The 15,998-nt window shown below is 42.0% G+C and overlaps 1 protein-coding gene across 1 annotated transcript in view; it reads right to left on the minus strand.

Moving 5' to 3' along the window:
• Positions 1-15,998, minus strand: part of JAK2 (Janus kinase 2) — a 68,853-nt gene that overhangs the window by 22,980 nt on the left and 29,875 nt on the right. The window contains exons 7-13 of the mRNA XM_015407460.1: positions 14,710-14,867; positions 10,867-10,978; positions 9,380-9,566; positions 8,574-8,701; positions 4,029-4,103; positions 2,471-2,558; positions 633-760 (exon numbers count right to left, since the gene is read on the minus strand). Coding sequence (XP_015262946.1) covers positions 633-760; positions 2,471-2,558; positions 4,029-4,103; positions 8,574-8,701; positions 9,380-9,566; positions 10,867-10,978; positions 14,710-14,867 — 876 coding nt within the window. The remainder of the gene's footprint in view (positions 1-632; positions 761-2,470; positions 2,559-4,028; positions 4,104-8,573; positions 8,702-9,379; positions 9,567-10,866; positions 10,979-14,709; positions 14,868-15,998) is intronic.

Genomic DNA, 15,998 nt, shown 5'->3' on the forward strand with positions numbered 1-15,998 from the left:
ATCAGACACTAAAGCATGAAAGAGTTTCTTCTTCTAGTAGAAATAAATGCAGTCAGGACCACAGCCTAAATCCCGGCTATAAATGAGAACTCTGTAGCTGGGAAGTCAGAGGCCTCCACTGTGCATACTGAGCAAACAGGGTCTGCCTACTGTTTGCAGTATCAGGAGCACTCTGCATACTCCATCCACACATGAAGTATCAGCCTCTACTCCTATGGAGCAATGCCTTGCTTCTGTGTTGAAGTCCCACAGTTATGGGCTACAGATAGAATGCATGCTCATGGATAAATCGGTTTACAATTGGTAGATAATTTACATTGTATGCATTCACCACAGATGAAGTTCAAATCTTGGATATCTTTGTATTTTTAAATATGACAAAAATAAAGTATCCCCACAAACAAAAAACAACAGACATTTCCTACACATGTTCAACAGCAACATTAATATTGTCTCTGCATACCACAAGATATCAGATAAGTATTTCCTGTTCTGAAAATCAGGTGTTTATTAAAATGGTCTACATTCTTTACTATAAGAAAGCCACTTACAGGAGTGGGAGTGGGGGGCACCCACAAAAAACAACTCAGGCTTTTTGCTTTGGAATTACACAAAGACAGTAAGTGACTTACCAGAAAGTGCATGGCCATTGCTAGCTGCTTGGCAACTTCCAGTTTCCACAAGATGGTTATAGAATTTTTATTTTTCTTCAAATAAGTGTCCAATGATCCAAACTTTACAAACTCCTGCACAAGAATATCTGATTTAAAGGGGGGAGAGAGAAAAAATCCAAGGCATCAGTGCTTTCTAGCTACCACACTTCAAAAATAATTACAATACTTGATTCAAGATTGTGCTACATTTGAAGGGGGAAAAACACTGGCTATTTTTCTTGTACTCTTGTGTGCATTTCCAATTATGCATCAGACTTTGTTTTTAAATGAAGCAGACCAGAGATTGTAGGACTACATTCTGTTCTTTATTTCTATGCTAACATTTAAAAAAAAAAATTTTATTGGTATATTAAGAACAGTATATATACACATAATATATATTTCATGTAACATTACTCGGTACAGTACTACCTATGGTTATGAAATCACACTATGTTCCCCTCCATAAGTTAGTGTTTATAGTCGAAGTAATAGTTGTTTTGAGTATGAGTGCAGAGTGTGAACCTATTCGTATATCCGATTGTTTAGTATATCTCACAGGTGTAACCACTCAGGGTATGCAGTGTTACTTGGGAGTATACCTCCCCTTGACATATAAACTGTATGGACAAGTTAAAAAAGTAACATAACGAAGCACAGATTCCAATATACTCTTTGCACTATACAATGTCAATACATCAATGTACATTGTGAATTTTTGGTTACTTAAAATCCTGAATTTAAAAAAAGGTAATAATGCCAAACTGTTCTCAGAATCATGTTCTCTGAAAGCATTAATTGTCTTTCCTGTGCTTTAAGAAGTTCATCAGAATATCAGTTAGCAGTTGGTAACAAGACTGACTGACAAACCAGTCTAGAGTGTGACAAAAGGCAATTTATTTAGCACTATCATAGAACTCATATCAGGCAAAAGAATAACCCATCTATACTTATTCTTCTAGGTAGGAAGGAAGTCTGCAGCTACAGCTGTAATTTTTTGTAGTTTCCCTTTCCTCGTGAATATGGGGCGGCTGGCTGGAGCAAAAAGGCACCCCCACCACCACCACTGGTACAGGCACAGGCAAACAGGGTCTGACAAGCACTAAACTTCAGGTCAGATTTGGACAATTGCTGCTTTAACAACTAAAAGAAAGAGCAGAAGTATGAGGGACTGCATATTGCAGACAGTTTTTATCTTCTTTTGAAACCTGTGAAAACTAGCTAATTTCAGGGGTTCATAACAGGTGGGGGGAGGAGTTGAGGTATAAGGGCAGATTTCAAGAGGATGAATATTCAGAGAGTATATAAAATTCCAAAATGGCTATTCTTTACAATTGATTTTATGAGGGTTTTAATGTCTATTTTCCAATCTTTTGGAGCAGTGGAAGCAGAAGGTATGGGCGGCATGTGACAGAGACTTGTTATGGAGGACAGGCAATGTAAATCCCATCTCCAGTAAAATTAAATGAGAAACCAAATAGGTGAGTTACAGTGAAGGTGAAAGACATCATTAAGAAAACTTTTAAAACACAGCAGCCCTCGAATATTTACTCTGGAGGTGCAACACTTTGCACACACACAAACGTTCTGACAGGGAAATAAATGGCTTGTAGCAGCCCTCGAATATTTACTCTGGAGGTGTAACACTTTGCACACACACAAACTGCATGCATCTTCCACAGTTTCACATCAATAACTGAACATTCTTGCCAGACAATGTTTACCTGATTGGGATGTAAATAAAATTCTGTAATGAATATTTATACAGTACATTATTACTCTAAAGTGCAAATGAAACATTAATTGGCTTTACTCACTTTCCTCTCCATACACACAAACGCCATAATTTAATACCAAGTGTTTGTAAGAAAGCTGACTCATCATGCTTGCTGCCTCAAAGAAAGACTACAAGAGAACAGGAACAACAATTAGTGAAGAGAACCCTGATGGGAACTGACTGGAATTAAATCTCATTAAAACCCACCTCTATTTTCACACAACTTCCTCTCCCAATCCTCCACAACAACACTACCTGATTGTGTACCATCAGTCTCTGCAGGCCCTTCTGAATTATTTTGGTTACAATGCATAAACCACTCTGATAATAAATCTAACCAACACTGGCAGTAGGAAAATCCCTAAGGAGCACAAACAGACTCTTTACACTTAAGTGCAAAAGAAAGGGCTGTTTTCAATGCACAGTTCCACAGCAATGGCAGTAATTCACAAATGAATTACTGGTCTAGCTGCTCTAACACTGAGTTACAACATTTAATCTGAATACTCAAGATGCCCCTCCCCCCCGACTCCTTGAAGCCTAAGTATGACACCAAGTATGACATTTGCCTGGGTCAGGAAGGCATTCTCCCACTGCTGGGCCCTTCCATCTGTCCATGCTTCTGGGCTGGTGGTAGAACAGTGAGGGGAGGGGTGGAAATGACATTGTGCTGGGGAAAACCTGGACATGTCAGCCAACACTCTGGAAATTCTATGGTAATAGATATAAATTGAAGAAAATAAAATAAAATAAAAGGTAAAGTTATGGCTGCAACTCTATGCAGGCTTACCTGGGAGTAAGGCCCACTGAACACAATGAGAGTTACTTTTGAGTGGGCATGCACAAGATTGGTCCAGATCCCTGCTTTGAAAGGCACTGGATGACCAGTCCTTTGATCTAGGCCTAATTTACCTCCCAACTAACATGCCTTATAAATGAAGGAGGAGAAAACACTGCCCTGATTCTCCTTGGAAGAAGGATACAATAAGAATGTAATGTATTCCCTGACCATCACCCATTAAGGCACTGATCAGACCCTGTTTAGCTTCTGTAAGGTTGCTTCATCATGTGTTTTCAGACCATCCCCTGTGCCGTATAGTAGCATAGTTGCTGTATGCATTGTGGCGGAGTTCTTGTAGCGTTAATTAGTGGCATGACAAAATTCACCAGATGAACCTCTCCTCAAAAACCCAATATGTTGGATTTCAGTATGTCAAGTTGTGCGGGATGCACGCAGCTAACAGAAATATTTAAGTGATCAAGCAGGGATATTATCAGGGGTTGTTGTGACAAGCTAGGCTGGACAGCATTGTAAAAAGAATGTTGTGAAAGTCAAGTGCTACAAAATGAAGCCTATACATATGGTGGGTAGGTGTGAGGAAAATGAGGGATGTTGATAGATGTGGTGTGTGCGTGTAAAATTGTCATAAGATCTAGAGACCCACAATGTTAAAAATGAAAGGCAAGATACTCTACTCACTGAAGTGCATACTTGTATGTGGTTTGTGAGACACCATGCACTCTCAAATAATTAAGTTCATAATCCATAGAGTTCTCTAAATCAGACACCAACCTCAGAGGACTTCAGTTTCATGCACCTTGCCATAGTCTCCCTCTTCTTTCCTCACACCTTTGAAAATCTTGGTGAATGTACCCTGCCCAAGGCTTTCATTCTAACAGAAAACAGCATGGGGAAAAAAGTATGAGGAGGGAGGAGTTAGTTAACTGTAAAAACCTATGAACTGTCAACTGAAGGTATTAAGCATGTTAAAGAACAAAGCCTGCTGAGAGAAAATCAGCATGGCTTCCACAAAGGGAAATCCTGCCTCAGCAGCTGAGTTCTTTGAGCAGGTTAACAAGCATGCGGATAAGGGATATCAGGTAGACATTGTGTATTTGGGACTTCCAAAAGGTTTGTGACAAGTTACCTCACACCAAGGACTCCTAAGTAACCTTAGCAGTGATGCAATCACAGGACAGGTAGTCTTAGAGATTAAAAATTGGTTCAACGACAGAAAGCACAGTGTAGCAATAAACGTATACAAGAACGCACATGAACTTGCCTTACACTGAATCAAGCCATTGGTCCATCAAAGTCAATACTGTCTACTCTGATTGGCAATGACTCTCCTGGGTCTTAGGAAGAGGTTTTTCACGTTAACTACTACCTTGTAATTTCAACTGGATATGTACCCAAAGTAGCTGCTCTACCATTGAGCCACAGTTCCTCCCCAGGTCTCACAACAGAGGGAAATGAGCAGCAGGGTCCCACAAGGACTGGTATTGGGACCACTGCTATTTAATTTATTCATAAAAGGCATGGAATTGGGGATAAGAAGAGTAATGGCCAAGTTTGCAGATGATACTAAATTAGGATGGTGAAAACCAAAGTGGGTTGTGAAAAGCTATAGGAAAATCGATCGAATTGGGTGAGTGGGCAACAACATGGCAAACAAGTTCAGTGTTGGAAAGTGTAAGGTGATTTTATTTATTTATTTGTTTAAAACATTTATCAGCCACCTTTCTACCTGGCAGAAACACAACAACAAAACACAATAAAATACATAAAATGCATAAAACCACTAATTTAAAATAAATAACTTGAAACTGAGGGTAGGCAGAAGAACTAAAATTAATTGAATGCTATCCAGAATATCATCGTCTTCAGCTGCCTCCTAAAGGTCAAGGGCTCAGGTGCACCTCCTTGGGGAGATTGTTCCATAATTGAGGGGCTACCAATGAAAAGGCCTTCTCATGTACCCACCAGGTGAGCTTCTCTGGTTGATGGGACAGTCAAGAGGGCTTCTCCTTGTGATCTTAATTCCCAGGTAGGAATGTATGGAAGAAGATGGTCCCTTCAGATACCCCGGTCCCAAGCCATGTAGGGCTTTAAAGGTCAAAACCAACACCTTGAATTGGGCATGGAAGCGGATCAGTAGCCAATGTAATTGCTGTACTATTGGGGTCACATGCTCCCGATAACTGGCCCCAACCAGCTGTATAGGCACAGCATTCTGCACTAGCTGCAGCTTCTGAACACTCTTCAAGGGTAGCCCTCAAGCAGTGTGCACTGCAGTAGTCTAGGCTAGATGTAAATAAGACATGGATCACTGTGGCTACATCAGACTGAACCAGGAATGGGTGCAGATAGTGTACCAGCCAATGCTGGGCAAAAGCTCTCAGAACCATAGCAGCGACCTGATTTTCTAAGGTGACTGTTGTGTCAAGCAGGATTCTCAAACTGCGAACCTGGCTTTTCAAAGGGAGTATAACCCCATATAAGATATGGGAGTTTCAAGTCCCCAGTCTGCCTTTCTACTAACCCAGAGAACCTCTGCTTTGCCAGGATTGAGTTTCAGCTTGGTCACCCTCATCCAGCCCATTACTGACTCCAAGCACTGGTTGACAACATCAATAGCTTCCTTGGAATTAGGTGGAAAAGAAATGTAGAGCTGGGTTTCATTCGCATACTGGTGGCATTGCAGCCCGAACTTTCTGATTACTTCTCCCAATGGCTTCATGTAAATATTAAATAGCATGGCAGATAAGATCAAGCCCTGTGGAACACTATAGGCCATGGGGCAGAGCAGGAATCCCCTGGCACCAAATTCTGGGACTGACCTCCATAACAGCCTCAAGTCTCAGAAAGAAAGGTGAACTATAAATAACCAAAATAAATAAATAAAACTAAAAAGAAAGCCAAGGAGGGACACATGACAGAGATTTATACAATTATGCATGAGTGTAGAGAGTGTAGAAAATGGATAGAGAAAGCTCTTTATCCTTCAACCAAAATATTAGAACTCAGGGGCACCTAATGAAGTTGCTGGACAATAGGTACAAGACAGATTTTTTTAAAAGTATTTTTTACAGTAAACTGTGGGATTCACTGCCAGTGCAGGTCATGGCCATGAACACAGATGACTTAAAAAGGGGGTTACAACAGACTCATGGAGGATAGGTCTATCAGTGGCTATTAGCCATGGTGACCTCCATATTCAGAGGCAGCAGTGGCTCAAGTGGTTAAGATGCTGAACTGCAGGCTGTGGAAGGTCAGTAGTTCAGCAGTTTGAGACCCGGGTGCCGCATGATGGAGTGAGCTCCCATCTCTAGTTCCAGCTCCTGCCAACCTAGCAGTTCGAAAGCAAGAAATTGCAAGTAGATAAATAGGTACCACTTCGGTGGGAAGGTAACAGTGTTCCGTGCGCCTTGGTGTTTAGTCATGCCGGCCACATGACCACGGAAATGTCTTCGGACAGCGCTGGCTCTTCAGCTTTGAAACGGAGATGAGCACCGCAACCCTAGAGTCGGATTCGACTGGCTTTCGAGCAAGGGAACCTTTACCTTTACCTAAACCGTCAAAACCCAGGCTAGAAGGCAACATCAGGAAAGGCTTTGGCCTCTGTGCTCTGTTTTTTGGCCTTCCGAAAGAAGTGGTTGACTACTATGTGGAACAATAGAATACTGGACTAGATAGACCACTGGTCTGACCAGCAGAGTCATTACATTCTTACATTTTAAAACTAATTGGTGTAAGTCAGGCTCAGGAGTAGCATCAATTGAAGTTTCTAGTCCCCAGGTCCTGGTGGGGGTTTCCCCAGTTTTTAGGGTTTCAGCCCACTGACAGCCAGGTGGCTGGTGGGGGAAACTCCACCCCCAAAGGCAACATCAGGAAAGGCTTTGGCCTCTGTGCTCTGTTTTTTGGCCTTCCGAAAGAAGTGGTTGACTACTATGTGGAACAATAGAATACTGGACTAGATAGACCACTGGTCTGACCAGCAGAGTCATTACATTCTTACATTTTAAAACTAATCGGTGTAAGTCAGGCTCAGGAGTAGCATCAATTGAAGACAGAGGGTTGCCAGTCCCCAGATCCTGGTGGGGGTTTCCCCGGTTTTCAGGGTTTCAGCCCACTGACAGCCAGGTGGCTGGTGGGGGAAACTCCACCCCCAAACAGCCACGTCCCCATGTGACATTCCCGGTGCAATGACATCACCTCGAAGTGCTGTAAACACGTTGGGGACACTGCATGGGCGCTCTGGTTTGAGGGCAAGACTCTATGGTAAATTTGGCCTAAAACCACAGAGTTTTGCCCTCAAACCAGAGTGTCACTATGCGACATCACAGACACGATGATGTCACTTCCAGGTAATGTCATAATGTTGGGAACGTCACGGAATGCCCTCCAAATACCCATGCCAACACGGTGAGGGGACCTGGCAACCCTAATTGAAGAACCATCCTTAAATACTGCCAAAATGAACTCCAGAGGTCCTCAGTGCTTGCACACACCACAGGAGAAGCTTAAAGTTTGGTTGTTCTTACTCCTACAGATCTGTGAATGGGATTGCTCACCTTCCCTGTTTGAGAGGGAAAAGTAGATGCTGCTGTGAGCTACTAGAGCATATGATAAATAGCTTCTTCACAAACACGGCTGAAATCAGATGAACAAAGGACACAAACATATGCAGTCACATGGGAGTAAGCACCACTGAACTCAACAAAATGCAGAGAGAAGTCAAAGCCCAATTGTATGCATGTTTGCTCCCACTACATTTGGGGGGGGGGGGAATCATAACACCCTGATCTTCAAGAATTTATGGGTGGAAGGTAGCTACAAACATGGACGGCTTCAAGAGGGAATTAGATAAACATATGGAGCAGAGGTCCATCAGTGGCTATTAGCCACAAGGTATAGATAGGAACTCTCAATCTGGAAACAAGTGATGCACTGTATTCTTGGTGCTTGGGGGGGGGCAACAGTGGGAGGGCTTCTAGTGTCCTGGCCCCACTGGTGGATCTCCTGATGGCACCTGGTATTTCTGGCCACTGTGGGATACAGAGTGTTGAACTGGATGGGCCTTTGGCCTGATCCAACATTGGCTTCTCTTATGTTCTTATGTACAGATACATTTCTCAATGTATAATTAAAGGATACACTTGCACTCTGTGTTCAAGTCCCTTAGGCTGCATACACACTTAGCAAATGAAAAGCTTTCTATATGAACTATGTTCTTGTGCCTGTTTGTGCATTCTTGAGAAATATTATCATTGCATTTAATGATGGGATTTAATCCCAGGTAACTGTATTTAGTTATCATCTGGGTGTTACACAGACAAGCATTCAATTCCAAAGAACTTACAAATATTAAGTCTTCATTGGAGATTTTGTGAAAGACCATCTGACTGATGTTATTGTGCCTCTGCAAGGTGGGAGACGTGGGTATATCAGACATTGCATTGCTTCTGAATACTAGGAGGTTGGATTTATCTGTTGAGAAGAAGCCAGAGGGCATATGATTCACAGTAAAACATGCAAATGATCGCCTCAACAAGTATTCCTGGAACTGACACTGGCTTAGATCCTAAGTGTAGCATCTGCATGTTAAGGCTAAGAGCCAGGACAGAAGGAAAAGATCAGGCACAACTCCACATAATCTCACCATAATCACAAAGACAGCCTCAAAGAATCAAGTCTCTCCCTTTGTCTAGCCCCAGGACCAATGTTCCCTCTAAGCTGTGGAGTTTTGTGAGCAAAAAATCTACTTTGTCAGCTGCCGGCATTAAAGTTGTGAGCGAGCGATTTGGCTGCTGCATAAATTAGTTTGCTCTGGAGCCATCCTTCCTGAGCGAAGACAAAAATGTGTGAGCCAGAGGCTAAAAAACTGTGAGCTAGCTCACACTGACTCAGCTTAGAGGGAACACTGCCCAGGACTAATAACAATCAGAGGATACCAAAGACCTGGAAACTCCCTTCTTTTCACCCTTGACCAATCACAAAGCATACCAGTTAGCACCCCTAGATTTCCCTCCCTTCTCTGGCTCAGGGGTCAGGGCACATACTAAAACCAGGCAAATTACAGAAAATCAAGTTCTAAGTAACAGAATAAGGTCAACCGTAAAATAATTTTAAACATTTGAGTAATGTTTCACTAAGGAGGTCCTTTACCTTTTGGCTTTGGTGGACAGCATCTGGTAAACTGGAAAATTATGCTGTCTGATCGTACAGTTTCTGTCCGGTAACAATTCAACAAATCCGGAAGGTTTGTAAAGCTTCTTCTTGTACCAGTGAGATTATACTCACCACTTTCACTTTTGGTTATTAAACAATGTTTGTAATCAGTGATGCTGTCCCGCTGTAGAATTGGATGCAGGGGAAATACATTTTTTAAACAATACTTTCTTCATGCTCTATCAAAGTGGCACCTTTAAGACCAACAAAATTTTATTCAAGGTATACCATTTTATTCAAGATATACCATTTTATTCAAAGTATACCATGAATAAGGTGTACCATGAATAAAATTTTGTTGGTCTTAAAGGTGCCACTGGACTCAAAACTTTGTTCTGCATTTTTCATTAGATGTATTATGCTGTATGGCTGCATTTTTAAAAAATTCTGTAATCTGCCTCAAGTCTTAGAAAGGTGGGATATAAATAAACAAATAAAATCAAGGATGTTAAACAGTAGCTAATTCACATTAACTGATTTTCAGATATGTACCCAGATCATTATCATTGTTGAATACTTAAACAGGGAACTCCTAATCAAATGGAAGTCAAGGGTAATGAAACTCTAGTTCAAGCTTTTTACTTCTTGACATCAAAAGTCCGGATTACTACAGAATAATCTCACAAAATGACAGACTGGGCACTCGGGTAACCAAATTTTGCAAGGAACATCAACTGCTTCTATAATAATACTCTGTGTGACAATGATTTGAAATAAGAGTAATCATGAACATTAGTCTGCCCTTGAACTAATCCTAAAAACAAGTTCATCTGAAGACTTTAAAGTTTTAAAGACACAAAGTAAATTTTCAAACTTTTCTAGTCTACTTCATTTGTAAACTCTAAACTAGGCATCATTTGTAAGATCTAATATTTTATATTGTTTTATGGTTCAAATTTAGCCTTTTCCCAATTTTGCCAGTTTGCAAGAATAACTGAGTTCTTGTAAATAGTACTTCTTTCATCTACAATTTATCTTCTGCTAGATTTAAGATCCAAGAACTGAGCTTGCTAAATTACAGTACTAACACAACTCATGTGATCACTACAGTAAATCACCTTAAGAGGAAATTAGACCATGTTGCAAAACAGTTCAAAGAAAATGAGCTGGGTTGCACTTTGACACAGCATGCTCAGTTCTTGCAGAGTCTGAACAGCCAACCACATTGTCTAGGGATGTCAATAAAGTGAAATTGATCAAAACAATGGCAAAATCATGAGATTACGTTTCAAAGCAGGAGAGGGCTATCAGGAATCTCCCATTCAAATCTGAAACTACAAATATGTTGTTCACATATGTTTTATGTTATGAATTATGCACATGTTTCTTTTAAAAAAATAGAGGAAGCTGATTATATTTTGAAGTAATCTGAAGTAAAATTCAGAAAAGTCAAAGGAGTTGAATTCTGGATCTTCAATACTAACCTGCACAGCAAAGGTCAGAAAGTATTTCTTAAACTCTTTTGGACTGCAACGAAGAACGTAATACCCAGTCTGACTGCTGGCTTTCTTCAGTTTATTGATTGCAAAGTCCATCCTGTTTTTTTAAGAATAAAAGAAGGAACTTTTTCCCCTGAAAAGTTAGCAAGCTTTGAACTTCAGCCTGAACCCAGAGATTTTAATGCCCAATCAAGAGTTTTTTAAAACACAGTGTAACTACTTAATATTGCTTACAAATTACAGCATCTGTTCACCTTTCTCTGGTCTCCTTTTGACAAAATGAATGAAAAAGTTCTGCCAGTTCTGAAGGGGAATGATGACAGCTCAGTTACAGAATACTAGCATGCAGAAGTTCTCTGTTTCAGTCCCTGGAATCTCCAGTTAAAGTGTCACAAGGCAGCAGGGTTACAAAAGCCCCTCTGTACTTTGGAGACCTTATGTCACAAAAGTCATCAGGGCCAATTTTCTGATTCGATATAAAGCCGATACAGTAAATGCTTTCTTATCCTTCACTCATGGGGAATGCTGAAGGGGGGGTCCGCTGGTTAAACAAACGTTCTGAATACTCATGTTTACTGCTCTGCTGTGCCCCAGCCTGGAGGAATCAGCAGCAACCAAGCCCCGCCCTCGCTGGGAATGCCATAGCAACAGCCCACATGCCAGGTGGGATGATTCTCCCCCAAGCCACAGAAAGGTCCTATGCTGCAGGCAGACAAAAGGGCCAGTAGCCCAGGAACTCTCCTGCAGAGATGGCTCCTAACAGTTTGAGGCAGGCTGAAGAGAAAGAGGCACCCAAGGATGACATAAGGCTGTAGTGCCAACTGTCAGAAGCCCAGCAACAGCCTGATGCAGCAATCTGCCCAACTGGAGAGGTGGGGATGAGGTGTGCATGCCTGAAGACATGGGGATATGGCAGCTGAGGAGGAGGAGCTTGCTGTCTAGGCAGTACCAGTTAACTGAGCATTCTGCATCATCAAGTGCTGGACAACAAAGCATTTACTGTATATAGATTCATATAACTTCGGCTGTGAATACTGCCAACTACTGCTCTTGTATAAGGAAAAAGGGAAATGTTGACATGGCATATTCCTGTTAAAAGAAACTGACATGGCAACTGGCAAAGTTAAGTTTATTTTTGTCCCCTTTTAATATGTTTTCATTGAGAACATGCATTTTATTGAGGAAATATATGAGTCATACTAGAAATAGTCTGGTTATAATAAAACATAACATTATACTTTAAACAAATTGATAGAGTCATTACTCTGAGGTCATCTATCCCCTGCATAGGTCTAACACAAGCCAGGTGAGTTACTGCCATCTGAATCTACCTCTAGGATGCATAAAAGCAGTATCAGCCTCCCAGAATGGGCTTTACGGGTATTGGCTACACCTCAGACTGTACCCTTCGAAGGGTACCCTTTTCCAAACGCAGCCTCAGCAGAAAAAGGTGAATTCTACCCTCTGGACTTCTCAAGAAGCTCCTATGAAGGTTAGGAAGGTATAATGTTTTTTTTCCCTGGATTATCCATATCTGCCTTAATCAAAGTGCACCAAACATTTAATTCTTCAGAGCAAAAACAATAGTATACAAGAGGATATATAAAGACAGCCTGAAATAACTTTTCTGTAGAGACTTTGGGGGGGGAGCAATTTGTACCAAAAGCAATTTCCTTTGATAGCAATTTTCTGTGCTCCCCACAATCATTTAAGATACTGATATCTGAATTGCCTTTTCTTTCTCCACAACTTAAAATTCTATTTTTGCCAGACCCTGCAGTGAACTCATTAAGAAGTCCTCTGCTTATGACATCACACACTATCACCATGGTTATGGCTGGGAGTTCTTAAGTTCATTATCTGTTCACTGCATGCCAGATTCAGAAGTGAACAGTGAATAGAATAAAATGTCTTTAGCTATATTTTAAGTTTTGTAGGCTGAAATCAAGCAAACAAATCTAAGATACTAATCAACACCTATCCATGCGTTCCTGTCAAGATTTTCACAGAATTTTTAGAGGATAATATGTACTGAATGTCAGTGGTCCTGACCAATGTTCACTCTAAGCTGTGGAGTCCTGTGAGCAAAAATTCTATTTTGTGAGCTACTGGCATTAAAGTTGTGAGCGAGCGATTTGGCTACTGCTTAAATTAGTTTGCTCTGGAGCCATCGTTCCTGAGCTAAGACAAAAATGTGTGAGACGGAGGCTAAAAAACCTGTGAGCTAGCTCACACTAACTCAGCTTAGAGGGAACACTGGTCCTGAACCAGCTTCAGGAACAGACAATTAGTCCCGTGTAGCAACTGGAGGCCTCCCAAATGCACCAAAGCACCTCTGCCAATTCAACAGAACCGAAAATGAGAATCTTGATACGGCTAGAGTATGCAGTCAGGTTTACATTGGTACTGGCGATACATGTGAAAGACTATTTGCTCAACACTTATTATATTTGCTGGATTGGGACAACCATCTCTCAAGAAAGGGGAACATTTTTTTAATGATAAGGCTGGCTTCAAGGATTGCCATGCTAAAGCAGCTGCTGTAGACTGTGGCCTGGCAAATGCAGCACTGTTGAACTATCCACTACTCTTGCAGGGTTACACGAAGCTGGAGAGCACACAGATCCCCCCGCCCCAACACACTTCTTTTACTTTTGTTACCATCAACAGGGCTTACAGGATAGCAAAGAAGAGTCATGTTCCCTTCTGTTCAGCTTCTCAGAAAGGCACCTCTAACAGCAACCAGCAACACCATCATCCCACAAGGCCCTCAGAGACAACTTGGAGAGGCAACACAGTGTGAAGTAGCTCCCTCACATGCCCCAACCTTCCACCTTCTGCCATGTTAGCCTACACTGGGGGGAGCTCCTCCGAGCCTCAAAACAGGAGAGAGAGGAGGCTGCAGAACTTTCACCCTCTTCTCTTCCTTGGACAGCTATCTCCCAGCATTAATTTCTGCCCACACCTTTTCTTCCCTGGCTTGTCCCTGGAGCTTCCCTTATGAAGGGTGCCTGACCCATCCCTCTTTTCCCTAGGTCCAATCCCAGCCATGTTCATCAATCTGGAGCTATGGGTGGGGCATTTGCCAACCCCTTCCTGACTGCTACCTGCTTCTTAAAGCCCTCCCCTCAACCTCTAGCTTCACTCCACAGCTCATCCTGTCCTGACCCTGTCCCTGGCCTCTTGTTTGTGTCGTCGCTGTTGCTAGGTCCACTGTCAAGGCTGTTGTCCTCCCTGGGGGTGGTGTCCACTTCTCTGGCAGTCTCGGGGCCTGCTGGGGCCTGCTCCTGGTTGGCTTAGGTGTCATTAGGTCATCGACAGCTGATGACATCATTGAGCTTGTCAGGATGAACCCAGGCTGACTCCTGCCCTTGGCAGCTACTGGCCCCTCCCGGCTTGGCTCCCTTTACAGTAGCTGAACTGGCAGTGCTCTCCCGGCTTGGCTCCCTTTACAGTAGCTGGCCCCTCCCAGCCTCATGTGGGCGCCTGAATATAGTGTACAGGCCTGCCATGGCCACTAGGGTTTAGGCGAGTCCAGGCCAGGCATTGGCTCCAATCACAGTGGTGCAGCTGGGTGAAGCAGAGCATGAGGAACCACAGAGCGCAAAAGGATCATGCTCTGTACCATCCAGCTGAAGGGAACAGAATAGGACACCTCTGTACTCCAGTATCCCACTGGCACGCCACTATCCCCCTGCTGGAGGAAAAGGGGTGTGTTTGTGTACGTAGGCAGAAATGGTCATCTTGGCAAGGGCCCCCCAAAACTCACAGCTGCCCTGATCAAAGTTCTCACAGTTTTGTAAAATGTAAGAAGCATGTACCACTTACGAAACTGGCCCATGGCAATTGCTCTGGATATTTTCAAGCACTGAAGGAGGTGCTACTTCTTTACAGAGGTAATGATGGGCATCTGCAGTTAATCTATAATAGCCATCAATTAACGACACAAAAGAAAGAGCTTCTCTTAGTGAATGAAACTCTGCTTCCTGAAAAGATAAAGGAAAGGGACAAAATTATATGTATTTCATAAAAACGCTCCTCTTGCATGCCCCACCAGTTACAGAACAATCGTTATTCCAACTCCTACATACTGATCACAGAAATGAGTAATCAATGCAAATACATGGCAATAGCTGTCAACTGTGTTTTGCGAGGGGATTAAGCTCTATTTTACTTCAGAAAAGCTGTAATACTTTCATTTGAGGCAATGGAAAGCAGTTATTTTGGAAAGATTAAATGTACCTTCAACACAGCCAGATTGCCTATGTTCTCAACATTACGAACTCTATGTATGATAGTGCACACAGTTATATAGCACATATTAGGTGCTTTTATGCATGTGGCTTTTGAAGCATAGCAACATAAAAAAACAGTGTTATGTAAGATGCATTGCATAACAAAGATAGTATGTAGTTACAAGTGTGCAAAACTCACAATGTGGCATCAAAAAGTAACTAATTAAATCCAAAATAAAAAGTAAACTATAAAGAGTAGCTTTGTCAAAAAAAAAGTTCATCAAAACACAAACCCTTATCTGTAGGCATCCCCCCATCCCCCCCACAATTGTATGCTAATTAAGACTCTGTAAATCTAAAAGGCAGTGGACAAAGGATTATTTGAGGTCTAAAGGTCAAACAATGCAATTATAACTGGTGAAGGGTCCTAAAAAAATGTGTTCTGCTTTAAGGTGCTTCTTCTAACTCAAGATCAGCTGTCACAGATTTGCCCACACACCACAGTACAGGATGAAGTAAATCCTGGATTCCAGTCTGCTTCTTCGGAGACTGGAAAAATTATTTTTCTGGAGCATGAAAACACTGTTAGCTCTTAGCCACTTCCATAAGGGTTTTGTGGTCATCACCATTATTGAATTAATACTTCCAGCCACTTCGAGGCACGCTGTCCTAACCCAATTTGTGGGCAGAGAAGCCAAGCCTTAGCCATAACGTGGGAGAGATTTGTTCTGGTTTCTGCTCTGCCTCTTGAACCATTCATCAGATGTTCAATGGTACATAACAGCTTTCTGATGAGTTTTTAAAATGTTTCTTTTCCTATCCCTCAAATTTTACAAAAAGAATGTATGGGTGAGTTTGCACATTAATTTTTAGGGAAAATTT

The sequence above is a fragment of the Gekko japonicus genome, unplaced genomic scaffold, assembly GCF_001447785.1.
Source record: "Gekko japonicus isolate JY-2015 unplaced genomic scaffold, Gekko_japonicus_V1.1 scaffold667, whole genome shotgun sequence".
NCBI lineage: Eukaryota > Metazoa > Chordata > Lepidosauria > Squamata > Gekkonidae > Gekko > Gekko japonicus.